General features: G+C 42.9%; 1 protein-coding gene across 2 annotated transcripts in view; it reads left to right on the top strand.

The window, feature by feature from the left end:
* Positions 1 to 18,962, top strand: part of TTC27 (tetratricopeptide repeat domain 27) — a 138,674-nt gene that overhangs the window by 68,988 nt on the left and 50,724 nt on the right. For both annotated transcript variants that reach the window (XM_045828816.1, XM_045828815.1), the window contains exons 11-12: positions 5,420 to 5,515; positions 9,351 to 9,473. In XM_045828816.1, coding sequence (XP_045684772.1) covers positions 5,420 to 5,515; positions 9,351 to 9,473 — 219 coding nt within the window. The remainder of the gene's footprint in view (positions 1 to 5,419; positions 5,516 to 9,350; positions 9,474 to 18,962) is intronic.

The raw sequence follows: 18,962 nt of genomic DNA, 5'->3' as shown, positions 1-18,962 counted from the left end.
ACAACTGTAAACCTACTTTTGCCCCACACTGTGTATAGGTATTTATCATAAAAACATGTTATTTACATTAGTGTAATAGATTATTTTATTTTATTGGGTTGGCTAAAAAGTCTGTTTAGTTTTTTCCATAGAACAAAAGACACATTTCATTTTCACCGATAACTTTATTGATTTGGCTATTTTGAGTATGTCAGCTGTCTTGCACATGTTATAATGTTGATTGTTCTCAATTAATATCTCGATTTGATTGCTGTCCACTCCAACTGGTCTGCCTGACTGTGGAGCATAGTCCAGCGAGAAATCTCCAGCACAAAACTTCATGAACCACTTCTGACACATTCGATCAGCCACAGTACCTTCCCCATACACTGCATAGATCTTTTTTGTGTGTGTTTTTGCCTTTCTTGAAATAATAAAGCATAATATGTCAGCAATGTTTCTTTCATCTTCAATATTAAAATATCTACACAAAAATTCACCAATTTTGGTAACTTTTTAATGCACACTGATATAACAGCTGTTTCTATAAAAGCTGACAAAATTGTTTCCAAGGAAGCTAAAGACAATAAGTGCTACTAGAATCACCTCACAGAAAAAGCCAAACAGACTTTTTGGCCAACCCCCAAAAATGGATTAATAAATATTAAAAATTTTCTCAGTTGTGTTTTCTAATATGAAAACTATCTCTAGGTTATAGTTCACATAAACAAAAGCTCTTCAGAATCCCTCAGTAATTTACAAAACTTTGAAGACGCCCTGAAACCAAAACGTGGAAGAACCCCACCAGAGGCCTCACGGAAGGGAGCACTCAGCACGGTGATCCCCGCTGACACGGGGGCTGCCCCTTGGCGCTCACCTCCTTGCTCTGGACTCGTGAAAAAGGCACCTCGCTTTGCCCAACCTCTGCCCCCGCCCTGTGGGCCCGGTTCCCGCCAGCCCGCACACTGCAGTCTCTCCCGTGTCTGGGGCAGGAAGCAGTGATGGAAAATCTGTGCCCTGACTCCAGTGGTCACGGGCCTCGGAAAAGAGGCAGTTAAGTCGAGTTCTCGATATTTTTCCATTATGAAGCTGCCATTTTATTTTCACAGATCTGATAAGCTCACTTAGTTATGACATAAGGTTTTAATGAAGCTGTCGACTTGGTCCTCAGAATCAGGCAGGCTCCCCTGTTTCGTAGCTTATGACTTTGGGCAAGTCGTTTTCATGTCTCTGAGCCAATGTTTCCCGTGGACCAGGTAATACTAAGTGAGCAGTAGGTTTCATGGTGTTAGTAGGAGTGCTAATAGGTTTTAATTCTTATTCTCGCTGTTCCTAGTGGGAACTCTCCCGGGCTGGGGAGTCCGAGGTGGCAGTTAGCTTGGCCGCCTGCTTGTAAACCACTGTAGCCCGAATGGCTGCTGACTCCCTTGAAAAACCTGCTCAGCCCAGTTGTTGGATATATTTGATTAAGAACATATTTTTATAATAAATCTCACCTTCCTTCACACGCACACACAGATTGTGCACCACGGCAAGGTGATTTGGCGTAAGATCAGTCATACTTTTTAGATTATCAGCTAATTTCTACTTGGCTCTTTAGAAAGCTGATAAAGACTTTGATGTCACGCGAGCGAAAATGAACAGCCTTCAGTGAAAGGGTAGGTCCTTAGGGACTAGCTCTGTTCTTTTGAAGATATGTGTGCCATACTTTTAGATATGAGCACATAAATAAAGTCTAAATCATACCAGACCTTGTTCAGAATTGTCTTTTGTACTAAATCATTCTCTGTGTGCTAATTTTAAAGTGTAGCTTTCATCTTCCCTGGTTTTGGGAGGAAGTTCTTTCTCTACTGAAAGCAGCATTAGGAAGAGAGGACACGCCATTGCTTTCGGGGGGGTTTATTCCTTTTCCCCGTTTCACAGAGATGCCCTCTGGCCGTGGTGCTGGGGCTCCTGGAGGGCACGAGTGGTGTTACTGCAGGGGGCCGGGGGACTCGCGTGCTCAGGTAGCTTCTCCTCAGAGGACACTCAGAGTGTGCATGCTCTGGGGCAAGGCTTGAGGAGGAAACAGCTTTTTCAAAGGGGGGTCTTAAAACTTGAAGACAGCCTCGTATTGCAATAGTGTATACACCGTGAAGTTGTCTCTGGTGGGTCCCAGTGGTTACTCCTGCCTTTTTTGTTACTTGGCTCTCTCCCCACCTCCGGACTGAGCCCTGGGCCGTTCTCTCTCTACCCATTATCATTCCCGTTTACCCATCCATCTTCTGTCGCCCTCCTAGAGTGCACTCTGTCTTGCTCTCAGTTCTGAATGATTGTTTTGGGTATATTTGCTTCTTTTTCTCTTTCTCTGTGATATTTCAATCTTTCCTTAAAGACCACCTCCTGCTTTAACTATGACCAAGTGTCCATGACTTTCGGGTCTGAAATTTATGACATTTAGAAACTAGAAAGAAAATGGCAAGTAAAAGGGTGGACATTGGTTTAGAGGTCATTTACCTAAATTTCTGGGTGTGGTGAAAGCTTGCAAAGTGTTGGTTTCTCACTGAGCACTTTGCTTATGACCATGTTTATGAACGTGGATCCACACATAGCCACCGAGCGTCCACTCTCGTGCAGTCCCATTCTCCTAGTGCTCACCACCCTACCGGTATTTCCAGGCCGGGTGGGCACTGGGTTTGCCCCTATGGAATGTACATGATACTTGTGTTCAGCCAAGGGTGCCTCGGACTAACAAACCACCTCAAGTGCTTGAAATAAAACAAAACTCTGTGTTGGTAAAGCTATATGCTCATAGCACATTGGGGTTGCGAAGGTCACTTGGAGGTCATTTCATAGATGGGTGCCATTGTGGTTGAAGACTCGCTTGTTGGAGAGGAACCTGGAACAGAAGCCAGGTCCCTTCACCTGCAGCACTGTTTCTTCTGTGACGGGTCCAGTTTATTTGTGTGATGGGATCACTTACCGTGCCAATACGGTCTTCTCGTTTGTGTGAATGTAGTGCAGTTACTTCAGAATGAGTTGCTAGAAATAATTCTACTCTGAAAAATCCAGAGGTGTACTGTAAATAGGTCCCTGATGTAGAGGAGATTAGCAAATAAAAAAGGGTACTTTGAATCCAGTAGGGGAAGTAGGCCACGAACAGTATGCCATCACCCTTTTCGTGTAGTCATTGAGCGTTCTTAGTTTTGTTGGTAAGGGGGGGTCTTACTTTGGTGGTGATGGTGCTTAAAGTGCAGAGAAGTGTGTTTTGTGCAGGAGCGAAAGAAGGTCAGAATTCTGTTTTTAATCTTCACCTTTATCTGCGTATGTCCTCATGGAATTCCTATGGTGCATAACTGTGCCTGTGCCTGTGGAGGGGCTCGGTCCTGGGCTCCGGCCCCAGCAGATGCCGGTTCTGTGCCCTGTCCCTCCTGCGGTCTTTGCCCCCGGAGAGCCTCTGAGAGTGTCGGCGGCACTTACTCTGAGATCATCTACTACAAGTACCTCAAAGTATCCGAAATGCATAACAAATCTGCTTACTAATAAATCAGCAAGTGTTTACTGAGTGCTTAATGTGTTTTAGCTAGATGCACTAACTACAGCAAACAACATGAGTTTTGTTTGAAAAGAAAATATTCACATGTAATTAGGGCTTCATAAAAGTAAGTGTTGTGATGTTGCTTTTGGCTTTATTATTATTATTAAATAAGCATTAGTTTTTTTCTTCCAGAGAAAGAAAAAAATCAATAAAGAGAAAAATTTGTGCCCCTTTTGATGAAGTAATTCAGTGAACCTTTTATTTATGTATTGTAACCATATGTATGCAGCCACAAGTTTTTCTTCTCTTTTCTCCTTCCTACAGCCAAACAGCTTTGGGCAGAAGCATGCAACCTTTTTGCTATTAAGTTTCTCTGAAGTAAGGCCAGAAAGCTTTAAAAATATTTTGACCGAGATGGTTTAGGAGTGTGGTTATGTCTCAATTTGTTCTGACTGACTTGATTGAATAACATCTTGGATTGTCAAACAAGTGATGTAATGAGTATCTTCTCATTCTGCAGGATATTCTTAAGCTAACAAATGTATTTCCCACCTGGTATGATGGAGGGGCGCAGTTGCCCCACTCAGAACCCGGTCTCCTTGTCTCGTGCTTTTGCTGGGCTGTGTTGGATCCTTGTCTTTTCCTTTCTTCTGAGGAAGCTTGGACTTGCTGCCACCGCCACCGCCGCTGCCGCTGCTGCTGCTGTTGCTGCTGCTGCTTTTTTAGATTTTCAATTTTAAAAAATTAATTTTGTAAAAACTTGAAACAATCTCAAACTTAGAGAAAAATTGCAGGTACAGCACGGTTTTCTGTCTGGAAGTACTGGCAGCTAAGTTACCAACATGGTGCTTCACTGTCCTCAGATACAAGGACATTCTCCTGCGTAACTGCAGGATGTGTGTTAACAGCAGAAAGTTAGCCTTGCCCTCTTGTTTCCCTCAGTCCTCATACGGTGGGGTTGTGAGACTAGTGAGCTGGCAAAAAAGAAGATGTGAGTGCTGTGTTATGCAAAAACCGTCACAGTTTAGAGAAGGTCTAAGTGTGTTTCTGAAAAAAGACACAGGCTTGCTGTGAACTGTGTGACAAATTAAGAGACAGATGAAGATGAGTGTGATAATGGACTGCTTTTCCAGTCTTTGCCTGGGGACTCCTGAGCGTGTCTGCGTTCACTCTGGCGCTGAGTGTGCGGTCTCTTTTGTTGGCTGGTCACTGATGGTGACGGCCCTAGACTGTGCGGTCGGCTGTGGTGCCCCTTCTCCGAGTCCGCTGACTCGGACTTACGGGGCCACTTCCCGATGTGGCTTCCCAAGTTCCGTTACTCAGAGCCAGCCCGTGCAGGCATTTCAGTTCAGCGGAGCAGGTGCCCAGTGCAGGCCGCTGGCCCCTGGCCGCCGTCCCCGGTGCCCTGAGGAGGGCCTCGCGGGACTGAGCGTGCAGCCTGTGGCTCTGCTGCTGAGGAGTAAGAAAACTCCCTCCACGTGCACAAGCAGATCCACCTTCCACTTTCATCTTGTTCCTGAGAAAATAGTCCTCAATGAAGTTCTTCGTATGAGTTTTCTCTGACTTGTATTAGAAAGTGCCATTGTCCCAGTAGCATTAGCGTTGTGAAATAGATACACTAAAGGACAGTTTTTCTTAGAAAAGTAAAAAGGCTGATTAAATAAGGACAGTTCTTTAAAAGAACTATTGTAGGACATCTCAGTTTTAAAAACATTTTTCTGGTGAATTCTTAATATGCATGTTTACATAAATGTTGGTTAATTTTAATGTTTCTTTAAAAGAAATTCAAGAAAAAATTTATACATCCCATCACCTTATCAGAGTGACTTGTGTTTGTGTCAATTGCATAACCTTTACAGTAAGAACCTTGTTTATGTTGAGTTACTGCACATGGAGGGACTGATTGTGATGTGTGCTCCTCAGGCTCTTGCAGACCAGTTTGAAGACAAGACGACGTCTGTACTGGAGCGTCTGAAGGTTTTCTATTGCTGTCAAGTCCCACCTCACTGGGCCATTCAGGTAGTGTCCTTGTTGTTTGTCCCCAGGCGCACTTTGCATTTGGAAGATAAGTGCCTTAGAAAGGAATTGTTTTCAACTTATGTCTGTTTGCAGGTGTGTCAGGGAAAAGAATAAAAGTATCTAGGGATTGTCAATTACTTCAAGTGACTATTTTGATTACAGCAATATTAGACTTTTAAAACATTTTTTAAAGAATTTAAAACTAGATAAACAGAGTCCGTGAAATTAAATAATAGAACCACAGAAGCTTTCATTTTCAAAATACCTTTTAATGTTTATTTATTTACTCCTCACCTGCGGGTATACTTATTGATTTTAGAGAGAGAGGAAGCAGGGGGAACATCGAGGGGAGAGAGAAACATGCTGCATGTGCCCCAACCAGGGATCAAACTGGCAGCCTTTTGGTGCACGAGATGACCCTCCAACCGAATGGGCCCCCTGGCCAGGGCTCAAAATAACATTTTACATTTAAAACACCTTGAAGGACTTTTCTGCCAAAGAACGAACCCCTGAACCAATTTGTTTAATCAGAAAGTAAGAGACAGCATTGACTTCATGCTCTGTGTTGTGACATGCCCTTAACTACTTTGTTCTTTTTGAGGACCTGATATTACCTAGTGCAGCTCCTGACGGCTTATGTTGGGGGTGAGATTCTGGCCCCCTGCCCCGTAGTTCTCCTGTGTTACAGGTGTGGTTCCTTGTTTTTAAAGTTTTTTTTAACACTGAAGGTGATTTGGATACCTGGTCCAATTTCTTAGTTTCACGGTAAAGAAGATTGAGGCCTGCTGCACTTAAGTACACTTTTCCAGTGTCGACCAACTTCGATTGCACACGTAGTATGAGGCGTGCATTTTGTTCTGCATCTCACACACATTATCTTATTTTATTGCAACAATTTTGTGAAATGTCCCCAGTTAACAGGTGAGGAAGCTATGACACAGAGATGTTAGGTGGAGTCAAATGGTGCCTGCCAGAAATTTCTGGATGACTGAGTACCTGCTGTCACTTGAGCCGGCTTTAGACTCATACATGCCACCCCACCGTTCGCTGACTCCGAACTCCCACTGTAAGGTTTCTTAGGCTCATTTATGTTCTTCAGCACCCGGAACCTAGGGGGCTTATCACACATGAGAATTCACCTTATCTGTTCAAGGTGTCTCAATAAAACATAGACACCTAAAAAGCTCTGCTGTATCATCTCAGAGGAACAGCTTCTTCACAGAGAAAGTTTAACAACTGGACTCTCTGGCATGTTGTTGACCATGACCTCTGAGATTTTTGGAGTGCTTTGTGGTAGATAAATGTGTCAGACGCTAAGCTATTATGGTGACAAAACATGTCTGTTGAGGGTGTAGCTTTTAATCTGTTTCTGAACAGAGGCATTAGGAAGATTAAATACTGTTCAAATAAAATTTAGGCTAAGTTTATTTTATCTGTTTAGGAAGCTGTAAATTTTAGGATTTTTAGGCAGTTATATAAACATCCTTTGTCATTTAGAAATTTAATCATTTTTCTCTATTATAGGAAATAATCATATCTCCATGTATTATTTTTAAAGATCAAGAAGTAACAGTTCAGTTTATTGTAAAAAGAGAATTAGTCTTTGCTGCTAGCTAGCCATATGCTTAGATACTATAACTTTATTTATTTATTAAATGAAATGTTTAGACTACTGAACTACATGAGCATTAAGATTTATTCCAGCTCCCACATGCCATGTTCATTTACTGAAAATAACCAGTCAGATATCCCAAAACAGCCAAATTCTCATATACTTCATAGAATACAAAAGAATTGGACCATCTCCTTAATTTATTTTGATAACATATTAACTTGTAATTTTCAGGTATATTTTCACTTTACTTTCAAATTTTGTTGATCCTAGATTTTCCATATCCATTAGCTTCTTAACTCTTAATATATATTGAATTTTGGAAAAGGAGTAAAAGTGTTTTTAAGAGAAGAGAACGCATTCTGTCCAATATGAGACCATAACTTACTCAAGAACCTTACGTAGTTTTTAAACCTTTCTAGTATTATTTTCATTTCTATAGGAAGAAACACTTGTAAACCTACAATATTTTTAGTTTTCAGTGTGTTTATCCTTCACCAACCGTACCACTATGTGTCCATTTTTATCTGTCAGCAACCGGGACAAGGGAGAGTAATGGGGGGGAAATGGGGACAACTGTAATTGAACAACAGTTAAAAAAAAACCTGGGAAATTAGGTGGTTAAGTTTTTAGAATGTACTTTAAATAAATCTGAGTAGACCTGAGTGAGAAAGAGCCAGAAATGCCCTCATAAAGTACACCAGAGGTGGTAACAGATTTTGTGTCATTTATGTTGACCCCTTGGAGTTTTTATTATTTATTTATTGCTCTATTTATTTGAGATCAATTTCCTTTTTTCACTTTGAGATATTATGACATTTGAATTGTATTAGGGTTTATTTTTTTTTAAATCCTGACCTGAGGACATTTTTTCATTGTTATTTTTTTTTTTTTAAGAGAAAGAAAGGAAGGGAAAGAGGAAAGGAGAGAAATTGGTTGCTTCCTGTATGCGCCCAGACCGGGGATCAAACCTGCAACCTAGGTTTGTGCTCTGACCAGTAATTGAACCTGCAACCTTTCGGTTACAGGATGAAGCTCCAACCAGCTGAGCCATGCTGGCTAGGGCGACATTGTGTTAGTTTTAAGTATACTACATAATGTGTTTATATAGCTGTATATTGTAAAATGATCACCACACTAAGTTTAGTTGACATCCATCACCCCAGTTTTTGTTTTGTGATGAGAATTTTAAGCTCTATCCTCTTAACAACTCTCAAATACGTAATACAGTATAGTCACTATTCTGTACATTATATCCCCAGAAGTTACTTATCTCATGACTGGAAGTTTGTACCTTTTGACCACCTTCACCCATTTCCCCCACCGCTGACCTCCCACCTCTGCAACCACCAGTCTGTTCCCTGTTCCTCTGGGTTCGATTTGTTTAGATTCCACTTACAAGTGGGATCATACAGTGTTTGTCTTTCTCTGTCTCACTTATTTCACTTAGCATAATGTCCTCAAGGTCCATCCATGTCATCACAAGTGACAGGATTTCTTTTATGGCTGAATACTGTTCCATTATACATATCTCACCTTTTCTGTATCCACTCATTCACTGATGGACACCTAATGCTGTTTCGTATCTTGGCTACTGTAAATAAAGCCCTAATGAACAGGGGGTGCAGATGTCTCTTCGAGAGAATAATTCGTTTCCTTTGTATAAATACACAGAAGTGGAGTTGCTACATTATTTGGTAGTTCTATTTTCAGTGTTTTGAGAAACCTCCGTACTGTTTTCCACAGCGGCCGTGCTGATTTGCATTCCCACCAACAGTGCACTAGGATTCCCCTGTCCACATCCTCACCAACACCTGTTGTCTTTCATCTTTTTGACATTTGACAATAGTCATTCTAACTAGAGTTGTAGAAATCAGTTTATTGGTTCTTAGCTGTACAAATCAGAGATGCCATCGTACATAGAATCTCTAGGTGAAAAGTAAATACTGAGTTTGCTTTTTAAGTTCTTCTGAGTTCTTGGGAAGAAATTGATACATTGAGTATTTTGAACAGTTTCTATGTAATTTTTTAATCTGTCCTATAAGGCAAAGGTAAGTATTTGAGTCATTGCACATTCCTAATTAACTGAGGTTGAATTATATAAATTATGCATTTATTACAATAAGCAGACCCTTAAAATGGCAGATTGGATATACCTGCAAATGATATAGAAATCTTCCTTTGCATGAAGAAATGTTCATTATTCTAACTTGATTTTTCTAGCGCCAACTTGCAAGTTTACTCTTCGAGTTGGGATGCACCAGTTCAGCCCTTCAGATATTTGAGAAGCTAGAAATGTGGGAAGATGTTGTCGTTTGTCATGAAAGAGCTGGGCGGCACGGGAAGGTACGTGAGCGGAATTCCGTGTGCTGGCGAGAGCCGCCTGTCTCTGCACGCCTTCTCACCGTTAACCCTGCTTTTGCCAGTAGTTCACTTATATTTCTTTTCTACCTCCCACCCCCCAAAGTCTTTTTAATGTTTTCTTTTTAGTGGTTTCTGTCGGAGCAGGTCATTTTGTGTGTCTGCGTGCGTATGTGCATGTAACAGAGGAAAGCTGGCTAAAGCCGGTGCTCCAGAAGGCGTGTTGAAGGCTTTGAAGACACTTCACATTCTGATCTCCCTCCTTGAGGGACTCTCCTCCTGTGGGGCAGCTTCACAGTGAGATACTGGGGATTGTTTTACTTGCCCCGGGGTGTCTGGTGGTCAGAGGCTGTGGCCTGAAGGCAGGTGATCTGGGAAGGCGGGGCTGGCTGTGTCTGCGAAGAACATCCAAACGGTGTAATGACACCACCCCCCCAGGAGAGTTGTTAGGTGTGTAATACACACTTAGTTCTACCGTAGGCTGGGTCAAGAGGGAAGATGTTGCAATAGTTGCATCTATTGTTAATGTATTGTTTTTCTCCTAATAAATGAATAGGATTTCAAAAATAAGGGCCTCTGTATTGTGAATATCAAAACTGACATATTGAAATCATCTGTTCATTTTGGGTTAAAATTTTAGATGACTAAATTTCTGCCATACATGCAAACTGAGTGAAACCCCCAAACCGGGTCATTCATATCTACAGCCAGCCCTTCCCCATCACCATACAAAGGAAGTAGCAGTTCAAGGACGTGTGTGCCCGTTTCTTAAATCCCTTCTAAATCGTGTCAGTTGCAGACCAGCAGCAAAACTTGCATGTCTTTCAATCATCGCTAATGGCACGGAAGGCCCTTGAATTGTATTGGCTTAAGGGGAAACTAGTTTGGGAATTATATTTTACTGTAGAAGATATATAATTACAATATTTTCATCCTGGGAAATAGCTCCATCCCCGATTTTTCCAAATAAGGACAGGCATTTCTAATGATTTGTCTCAGGTCACAAAGCCAGTTATTGATCATTAACTGGAGACGTCTCGTGGCAGAGTGGCTGAAAGCTCAGCCTCTGGACCCGGGCTGTTGGGGTTCCACTGCGGGCCAGTTACCCGTCCCTCCCTGGCCTCAGTGTTCTCATCTGGAGGCACGCAGTCTGTGACCTTCCAGGTTTCATGGTACAATGTATGTAAAACACATAGGATGGTGGCTTCCTCCTGGTGCTCACTGAGTGTTTGCTGCTATTACTGTTGCGGTTCTAAGACATCTTTCACATTTTAACGTCCCCGAATTTGGGTTGTGCCTGACACTTGATGGCCCCACCCAGCTGCTGTCCGTAGTAGGGGAGTGGCCTGGCCCGCTGGCATGGCCCACACAGGTGCAGGCGTCCTGGCAGCCATGTTTAACGCCGTAGCTTCGGCTGTGCCATGTACACAGTGTCAGTACTACCGAGGGCGGATAACTGCCATTGAAATAGCCTTCAGAGAGATTCCATTCCCCAGTGAAGGGCAGAAACAAAGCCAAGAGATGTGAATTCGGTATTAGGGAAGTAAACACTTGTTACTGGAGAAATCGTCGCAATTCCACTGACTTTTCCTTGAAAACCACTGCGTGCTTCGTGGGAGCCAGGGAAGGGCAGCACCTCAGAACAGAATATGTGCCTCATCCTGAGATGATAGGTAAAGGCTGCCATCTAAAACGTCTAGCACTGCATCAAACAAAGGCAGGAAAAATCGCCAAATTCATCTGAATAGATTGAAAAAATATCAAAGCAGTATGAGGCTGACGTGATTCATTCAAGGCATTATGTCATAATTTAATTGAAAGCATTTTTTCTTTATTAGGTCAGAGTTAGTTGTACAGCTGATGGCATCCCAAATTTGATGAAATGCAGTATTATGTTTCTTCAGGGACTTAAACGTTTTGTAGAGCTCATTGCCTGGCACTGAAGGAGTACTCAGATGTTTGTTTAACAAAGGGGTGAATGGCTGAATGAGTGTCCTGACCTCACCCTGCCCCCCCAGTCTGATGTAGTTCCCATTCCATCATTCTTCAGTGTGCTGGTCTTTTACGTTGGTCGGTCAACACAAATGATAGCGTACATAAAAATATGGCAGCTTTTGAAATAATTAAGCAAGTTGGTGAATCACAAATACCCAAAGCTGATTTTGAAATATTAAATTGATTTAATAACTTTGAAATATTAAATTGATTTAATAACTTTAGAATGTATGGAAAGTAGAGACTTTCTCTAACTGCGGAGGAAAAATTGTAATGAATCCATCCCTTTTCAGATCATAGATTTGACCGTGTCCCCAAAGTAGTTGCGGCATTATGTTTTCTAATTTGCACATGACCTTGTGAGAAATGTCATAATAATGATAAATTTTCATGTTTGCAATTATTCCAGAAAATGTACATATTTTAATTTTTAGGAACATTTAGTTATTTACTTTGTCTTAACTCTTTTGTGAGTTGCAGCCAAACATTCTCAAAGTCTTGATTTTAAAGGTTGATTTTAGCATTTTATTTGCTACATAAAAGACTTCCCTTACCTGTTTTTCTTAACGTTGTATTTGCAGATTGGTTTACCAATAGACCCTAAAAAGTTTTGCTTCAAGTTGGAAGCAAATGTTTCATTTCTAAAACAGCTCATATTCTTTTAGTGTTTGGTCACATGCCGGCAGTTGTCACTACATTTCGACTTAACTAGAAGTTTATGACATCCTAATTATTGAGTTTAATGCTTAATGGCATAATTTCTTTTTAAAAGGAAAATTCTGAAAAGTACCTAATTCTGATCATTGTTTCTGATGCTCATGTTTGCACCTGCTGTTGTAGGGTCTTAGATTCTCTAATTTAGAAATTATCTATGGAAATTCTCGTTATTTAATGACCATTGGCAAAATAGCCAAAATTAATTGTGCTTGACTGAGGGATCAGACCTGGTTCTCATCTGTTAGCATTTAGTCTTTAAAAGTTATCTGGCACATAATAGCAGCTTCTCCAGGCACATGGACAACTTCTTATTTTGCTGAGCAGATCTGGTACTAGACAGAAAACAGAGATGGAGCCGGCCGCCCCGCGGTGGCTGGTGGCCGGAGGGGCAGGGGGAAGGGAGCGGAGAGAGCTGGGCTGGGACTGCCCCCATTCCCTCTGGTTCCTGACAAGCAAGGGGCACCTGAGATCACAGGGCCTGGCCTGTTCTTTCATTACGCTCCATTTGTAGCCGGGGGCTCTGAAAATACCTTTCTCTGAATTGCAAGTCAATGTTTTCAACATTTAACATTTTTAGCAGCTGAGATTCTGTTAGCAGTTGGTTTGGGTTTTGGTATTTTTCTTCTTCTAAGATCATTTCTTTATATGACTTAAAAGACTTCCCACAAGTTATTTTCCCGCAGCACAGCCAGCGTGGCCTTCCGAGAAGACAGCTGGTCGTGTCGCTCCCGCGCTCTTCAGCAGCTTCCCTGTGCCCCCAGGACTAAGTAGAGGTCCTTGCGGGAGCAGAATCCTTCTGTGTGGCCGCCACCACACACCACTTCACGGTCCGACTCCTGCTCACAGTGCTGGCTGCGTGGGCCCCGCTCTTTCTCTCCGCTCCGCCCTTTGGTGTATATGCTCATTCGAGTTGTGTGCGGAGTTTCGGCAGGGCCAAACCACTTGTGACATCTCGGCTTTGTGTCATTGCTTCAACTCAGGAACTTTGTACACACTCTTGTCTGTGCAGAACCTCCTCCAGTGAACTCCTGCTTATTTCTTCAGGTGTCTCCTTGGTGGTTCCTTTCCACAGTGAGTTTCCCCTGGGGCTGCCCTCCCAGATTTGGTGATATTCTCTGTGTGCTGCTGTGACGCCCAGTACTGTTCTCATTTCCCACTGGCTGGCTTATCTCTCCTGCCAAACTGGGAGCAGTTTAAGAACCAGACTTGTGTCTGTATTGTTTACAGCTGATTCCCAGCATCTAGCACAGGCCTGGCACATAGTGAGTGCCCAACAGTATTTGCTTAATGATGACTAGTAGGTGCTCACTGACTAGTTGCTGCATTGAAACAAATCTCCAGGTAGACACTCCTCATGAACTTCACGTTTGGTGAAGATACCTCTTCAGCCCCTGCCACACACCTATGTATTTGCTTTCCAAAAGCAAATTATGAGATCTCTCTCCTCCCATTTAAGCCTTTTAACTTTAGGAGTAGAAATGGGGAGGTTTCATTAAGAAAAAAAGTTTTATTCTTGCTCAGTAGATCCTAAAAATACTATAAGCATGCTCTTATTACATAGTGCAATTTTTGAATGCCACTAATGTCTACATTCTTTATATAGTTATTTTGTCTTCGTCATATGATATTCATAACTTCCAAAGTGTGAATTGTGTTAGCCTTGTTACATCACGGAGTTTGCAGTCCGAGTTCAGACCTTCCTCCTCTACAAAGCCCACACTTCCTTCCCCACACCTGCCTTTCATTGTGGCTGTTGTCAATCCTTAAAAAAGTAGGTATTCCATTTGTAACTTAAAACCTGTTTTGCTCTTGTGAATGAGTAAAATAGGCAAAATAACAGAAAATACTCCCTAACTTGGTAATACAAACAGGAGATGATCTGCTAATTGAATAACTAGGCCTGTGTTTAATTATTCTGTTTTATCTTGGACCTGGAATATTTATGTTGGCCAGTAGCCTTTGAAAAACCAAGCCCCAGAGCATGGTGCGGTCGCACACATAAGCATAAGAAGTAGTTAGTGAGCAGGCGGCTCGGTGGCCGAGTGGACAGGACTGGCACCCCACCCAGAAGAAGCCGCGCTGGGCGTGACCGACTGGGCTGGGATGAGGAGGTTTGTGCCTTTTACCCTTCAGTTGCTGCTCCTGGAGTGAGAGTGCAGACTGCTCTCTGCGGGGAGGATTGTCCTGGCGGCCGTAAGAGCAGGCGGTGCTGCTCTCCTAGCCCTGCCCGTCGTCCTTGTCCGCTGTGCTAAGGATGTCGGGCACCTTTCCAGAGGGCAGTCTGCATCTCTGAGAACCAGCCTCTGGCACAGCAAAGACCGGAATCTGTTTCTGCTTCCTGCTTCTGGGAAGAAGACTGGAATTAGAAAATGTGCCCCAAGTTGTTTGAGCTAGCAGCACATACATACACACATTTTTTAAACCTAAAGCTATTGTCAGGTGGCTGAATGTGACTGTTGGTGGCCATTACATTCTTAGCCTGCCCATTTTTCTGTCCCCTTGGAACAAGCCTCTCCCTGGTACACCTACTCCTGTCCCTTCTGTGGTCCTCCCAGACACTCTTTCTAGTTAGTACCGTCCCTGGGTCCTGAGCTCATTCCTCCTCCTCCATTTTTGCCGGGAGGGCTTCTTAGAGTTGTTGGTTTGCCAATTCCCCATTTCTTTTCTTTTCCTTTTTTTAAAGATTTTATTTATTTTAGTTTTAGACAGAGGGGAGGGGAAGGCAAGGAGGAAGAGAAATATCAGTGTGTTTGCCAGTCGCACACCCCACTACTAGGGGCCTGGTCTGCAATCCAGGCATGTGCCCTGACTGGGAATCGAACCAGTGACCCTTTGGTTTGCAGGCTGGCACTCAATCCACTGAGCCACACCAGCCAGGGCCAATTCCCTATTTCTCTATACTGACCAGAGGCAAAGTCAGATGAGCACCGCTCTTATCATATATTAGAATGTAAAATTCTATCTGCTAATTCACAAAATTGAGGCACAAATCACAGCCAAGAAGGGCATGCAGTTGGTAAGTATTAGAACTGGCATTTGAACTGCCTTTCTGAATAAAAGCACCTACATCCTCACAGATCTTTGTATGATTGGAAGTCTGTAGAATGGGCTATGCAACACAGTTTCCCAGGGATGTGTTAGAACTGTTTTGGTTGTAAGAGAAGCAGCATATCCTAGCTTAGGCAGAAAAAGGGGCGGGTGGCGGAGGAACTTACTGGTTCATGCCGCTGAAAATTCTCGTAGCCCTGTCCGTCATGGAGCTGCACCTGGGGGCTGAGATGCTGTCATCGTGACTTTGCAGCTCTCTCCATGAGGCAGACGAGATGGGCCCGGGAAGCCCGGGTGGAGTAATCCCAGTGGGAAAACATGGTCAATTCCGTGGCTCTGACAGAAAGGTCCTCCTGGGGACTGAAGGGCCGGAGGCGTGTGCCCTGTCTCTGACAGAACCGCATGGAAGGGCTCCTCAGGGAAGGGCAGTTCTGTCACCAGGAGATCAGGGAGGGATGCTGAGCAGGAAAAACCGATGGACGTGCCCTGTAGGACAGGAGTTGAATGCTCCAGGTGTGAAGTTGTAAGAGGCATTTTGTTTGGCTTAGACAGTGTTTTAAAAAGCATTGAACATTTTCAGGCTATTTTATTTAAAAATCTGGATTTCTTGACTCCTCTGAAAGAATCCAGTGGGGTGGAAACGCTGGGTCGGATTCCCATGCGGCTGCACTGATGGGTTGGATGGCGTCAGGGCTCCCGTTCGGTAGGCTCACTCGCCAGCCTGCCCGGCTCGCCCCGGCAACTGGCAAGGATCGCCGGCGTCTGAGTGTGCGGCGCTCGCAGTGAGCAGCGCAGGCTTCTCGGGTGAGGTGGCTGGGGTATAGTTCATGCTAGCCACAACTGTAGGTTCTGCTTACGTCTCGTCTGACGTAATTTTATACTTAGATTCACGATGTGTAATCCTCGCCACAGACTTGTGCTAAGAGTAATAAATAGTTGCATACAATTAGAAAATAAAACAGATTGTTGAAACAGCCTGGGTACGTAAGCTATGCCTGTGGGGATAGGGAAGTGGCCTTTGGGGTTTGCCGCTGACGGGATTCTTGCAAGCGCCTCGGATTCATTGCAGCCAGTTGCCCTTGTAAGTGTGACTTTGTGTGTTGGGGAATGTATCTTTATGCGATTTAATAGACATTTAGGTAACATGTTTCTTGTATCTTAGAAGGATACACATCTATATTTTTCCGTAGGAAAGAAGCAATAGGCAGAAATACCAAAGCTTTTGCATTCTGTGAAGGTTCCCGGCCACCCATATTTTAATATTACAAAAGTGATTTTACAAGCCCTTATGCTTTATTTATGTTCACTGGGCACATCTTTTGTCATTCTTTATTGGGCAGTAAATAATTGAGTGGTTAAGTGGAGGCGGTGGGAGAACATTTTGGAGAGAGTGAAGAAGACTGAGGAATGCAATGCAGCCAATTAGGGGAAGGAAATGTATTGCCTTTGAGCATTGCCCTTGGGAAAGATAATTCTGTTGGCAGGACGGAGAGGTGTAAGAGCTCAAGGAGAAAAAGAATTGGCTTCTAACAGAAACATGTGAGATAGAAATTTGAGGACAGAAGGGGCCTGTTAGACCAAGTTGCAGCTGTGGTGTTTCTGACCTTTTTTAGAAGCTGCCTCACTCTGGTCTCAGACCTTTCCCTCCAGTGGATGGAATGCCTGGTACTGAGACCAAACAGTACCAAGAGGTTGCATACCACCCACTCTCTATGTTCTTTTTTTTTTTTCTTCTATTGATTTCAGAGAGAGGGAGACAGAAAGGGAGAGGGAGAGAGAGAAACGTTAGTTCCACTTATTTATGCATTCGTTGGTTGCTTCTTTTAATGTGCCCTGACCAGGAATCAAACCCACGACCTTGGCATATCGGGATGACACTCTAACCAACTGAGCTCCCTGGCCAGGGCCTGTATAGTCTTCATTCTTACAAGCGTTTCGGTAGGTGTGAGTTAGTGGAGGAAGTATCTGAAGTCCTCAGTACCTTACCATTTCCAAATGTGAAGTTTCTCCTGATTACTATTGATCTCTCATTTTTACTTTTTGTCTTCTTTGATAAATGTTGAAAACACTAGGTCTGGGTTATAGGTCTTTGGACTCTGGCGAATCTTCATGGTTTATAGTGCAGTACAACGAGAGGTAGAATAAATATTTGTGCAACGGCACATTTTTGATTCTGCAGGTGCTGTAAGGGTGCAGTAGGGTATCCTGGGTCTCGGATCCTGTCTTAGGTGTGAGATGCCTGGGCACTACTGTGGTCCCTTTTTATTTCCGTAAGGTTGGTAGTCATTTCTTCTCTTTTATTTCTGATGTTAGTGCTTTGAGTCTAAAGAACCAACTGATTTCTGGTTTGTGTTTTTCTTTTGTTTTTCTATTTTCTATTTTCTTTATTTATACCCTAATTTTATTATGTTCTTCCTTTTAATTGTTTGAGTTAGGTTTACTCTTCTCTTCCTAGTTTCTTATGGTGAAAGATTATTGATTTGAAATCTCTTTCCTTTTTCAGTATGGGCTTTTATAGGTATGAATTTTTCTCCAAGCACTGCTTTCACTGCACCCCATAAATTTGGGCATTTTCATTTATCTCAGACTGGTTTTAATTTCCCTGTGATTTCTTTTTTCACCTATTGGTTATTCGGAAGTATCTTAATTTCTACATATTAGTGATTTCCCCAAGTTTCTTTCTGTTACTGATTTCTACTTTCATCCCATTGTGATTGAAGAGCACACTTTATATACTTCAGTCTTTTCAAATTGATTGAGACTCTTTTTACAGCCCAGCATATAGTGTATCCTGGAGACCGTTCTGTGCACACTTGAGAAGAGTGTGTATTCTGCCGTTGGGTGGGGAGTTCCGTAGATGTCTGTTAGATCTGGATGGTTTGCAGCGTTGTTCAGTCTTCCATTTCTGCCCTCCGTCCATCCAACTGCTCTGAAAGTGGGACATGCAGGTCTCCAAATAGTGTCGTTGAATCCAGGACTTCCCCCTTCACATCTGTCAGTGTTCACTTCATGTCGCCCGGGGCTCTGTTGTTAGGTGAATGTATGCACTTATGATTACTATATCTTCTTGATGGAGTGCATGTTTACCATTAAAATATGCCTGTGTTTGTTGCACTAACAATTTTTGTCTTAAGGTGTGTGTTTTGTCTGGTGTCAGCATAGGCACTCCAGCTCTCTTTTGGTTTCTGTTTACGTGATGTATCTTCTTTCATTTTTTCCCCTGCATGTCTGAATCTATTGTGTTTCTCTTGTAGACAATGTTTAGTTGGGTCATCTAAAAATTCTTTTCTGGCCCTGGCTGGCGTAGCTCAGTGGATTGAGCCCGGGCTGCAAACCAAAGCATCGCAGGTTCGATTCCCAGTCAGGGCACATGCCTGGGTTGCAGGCCACGGCCCCCAGCAACCGCACATTGATGTTTCTCTTTCTCTCTCTTTCTCCCTCCCTTCCCTCTCTAAAAATAAATAAATAAAAATCTAAAAAAAAATTCTTTTCTGACACTCTCTGCCACGGATTGGAATGTTTCATCCCTTTACATTTAATTCATTTACCGATAACATAGGATGTATGTTGGTCATTTTGTTATTTGTTTTCTATATTAGCCTACTGTATTTTTTGGACTATAAGACACACCTCCCCCCCTCCCCCCGCCAAGTTTGGGAGGAAAAGGGGGGTGCATCTTGTAGTCCAAATGTAGCTTTACATTTACAATGGTGA

This window comes from Phyllostomus hastatus, unplaced genomic scaffold (genome assembly GCF_019186645.2).
Source record: "Phyllostomus hastatus isolate PE091 unplaced genomic scaffold, TTU_PhHast_1.1 phas_scaffold_78, whole genome shotgun sequence".
In the NCBI taxonomy this organism is placed as follows: domain Eukaryota; kingdom Metazoa; phylum Chordata; class Mammalia; order Chiroptera; family Phyllostomidae; genus Phyllostomus; species Phyllostomus hastatus.
The sequence above is the reverse complement of the archived record's forward strand: the minus strand, read 5'-3'. Positions and strand labels throughout refer to the sequence as shown.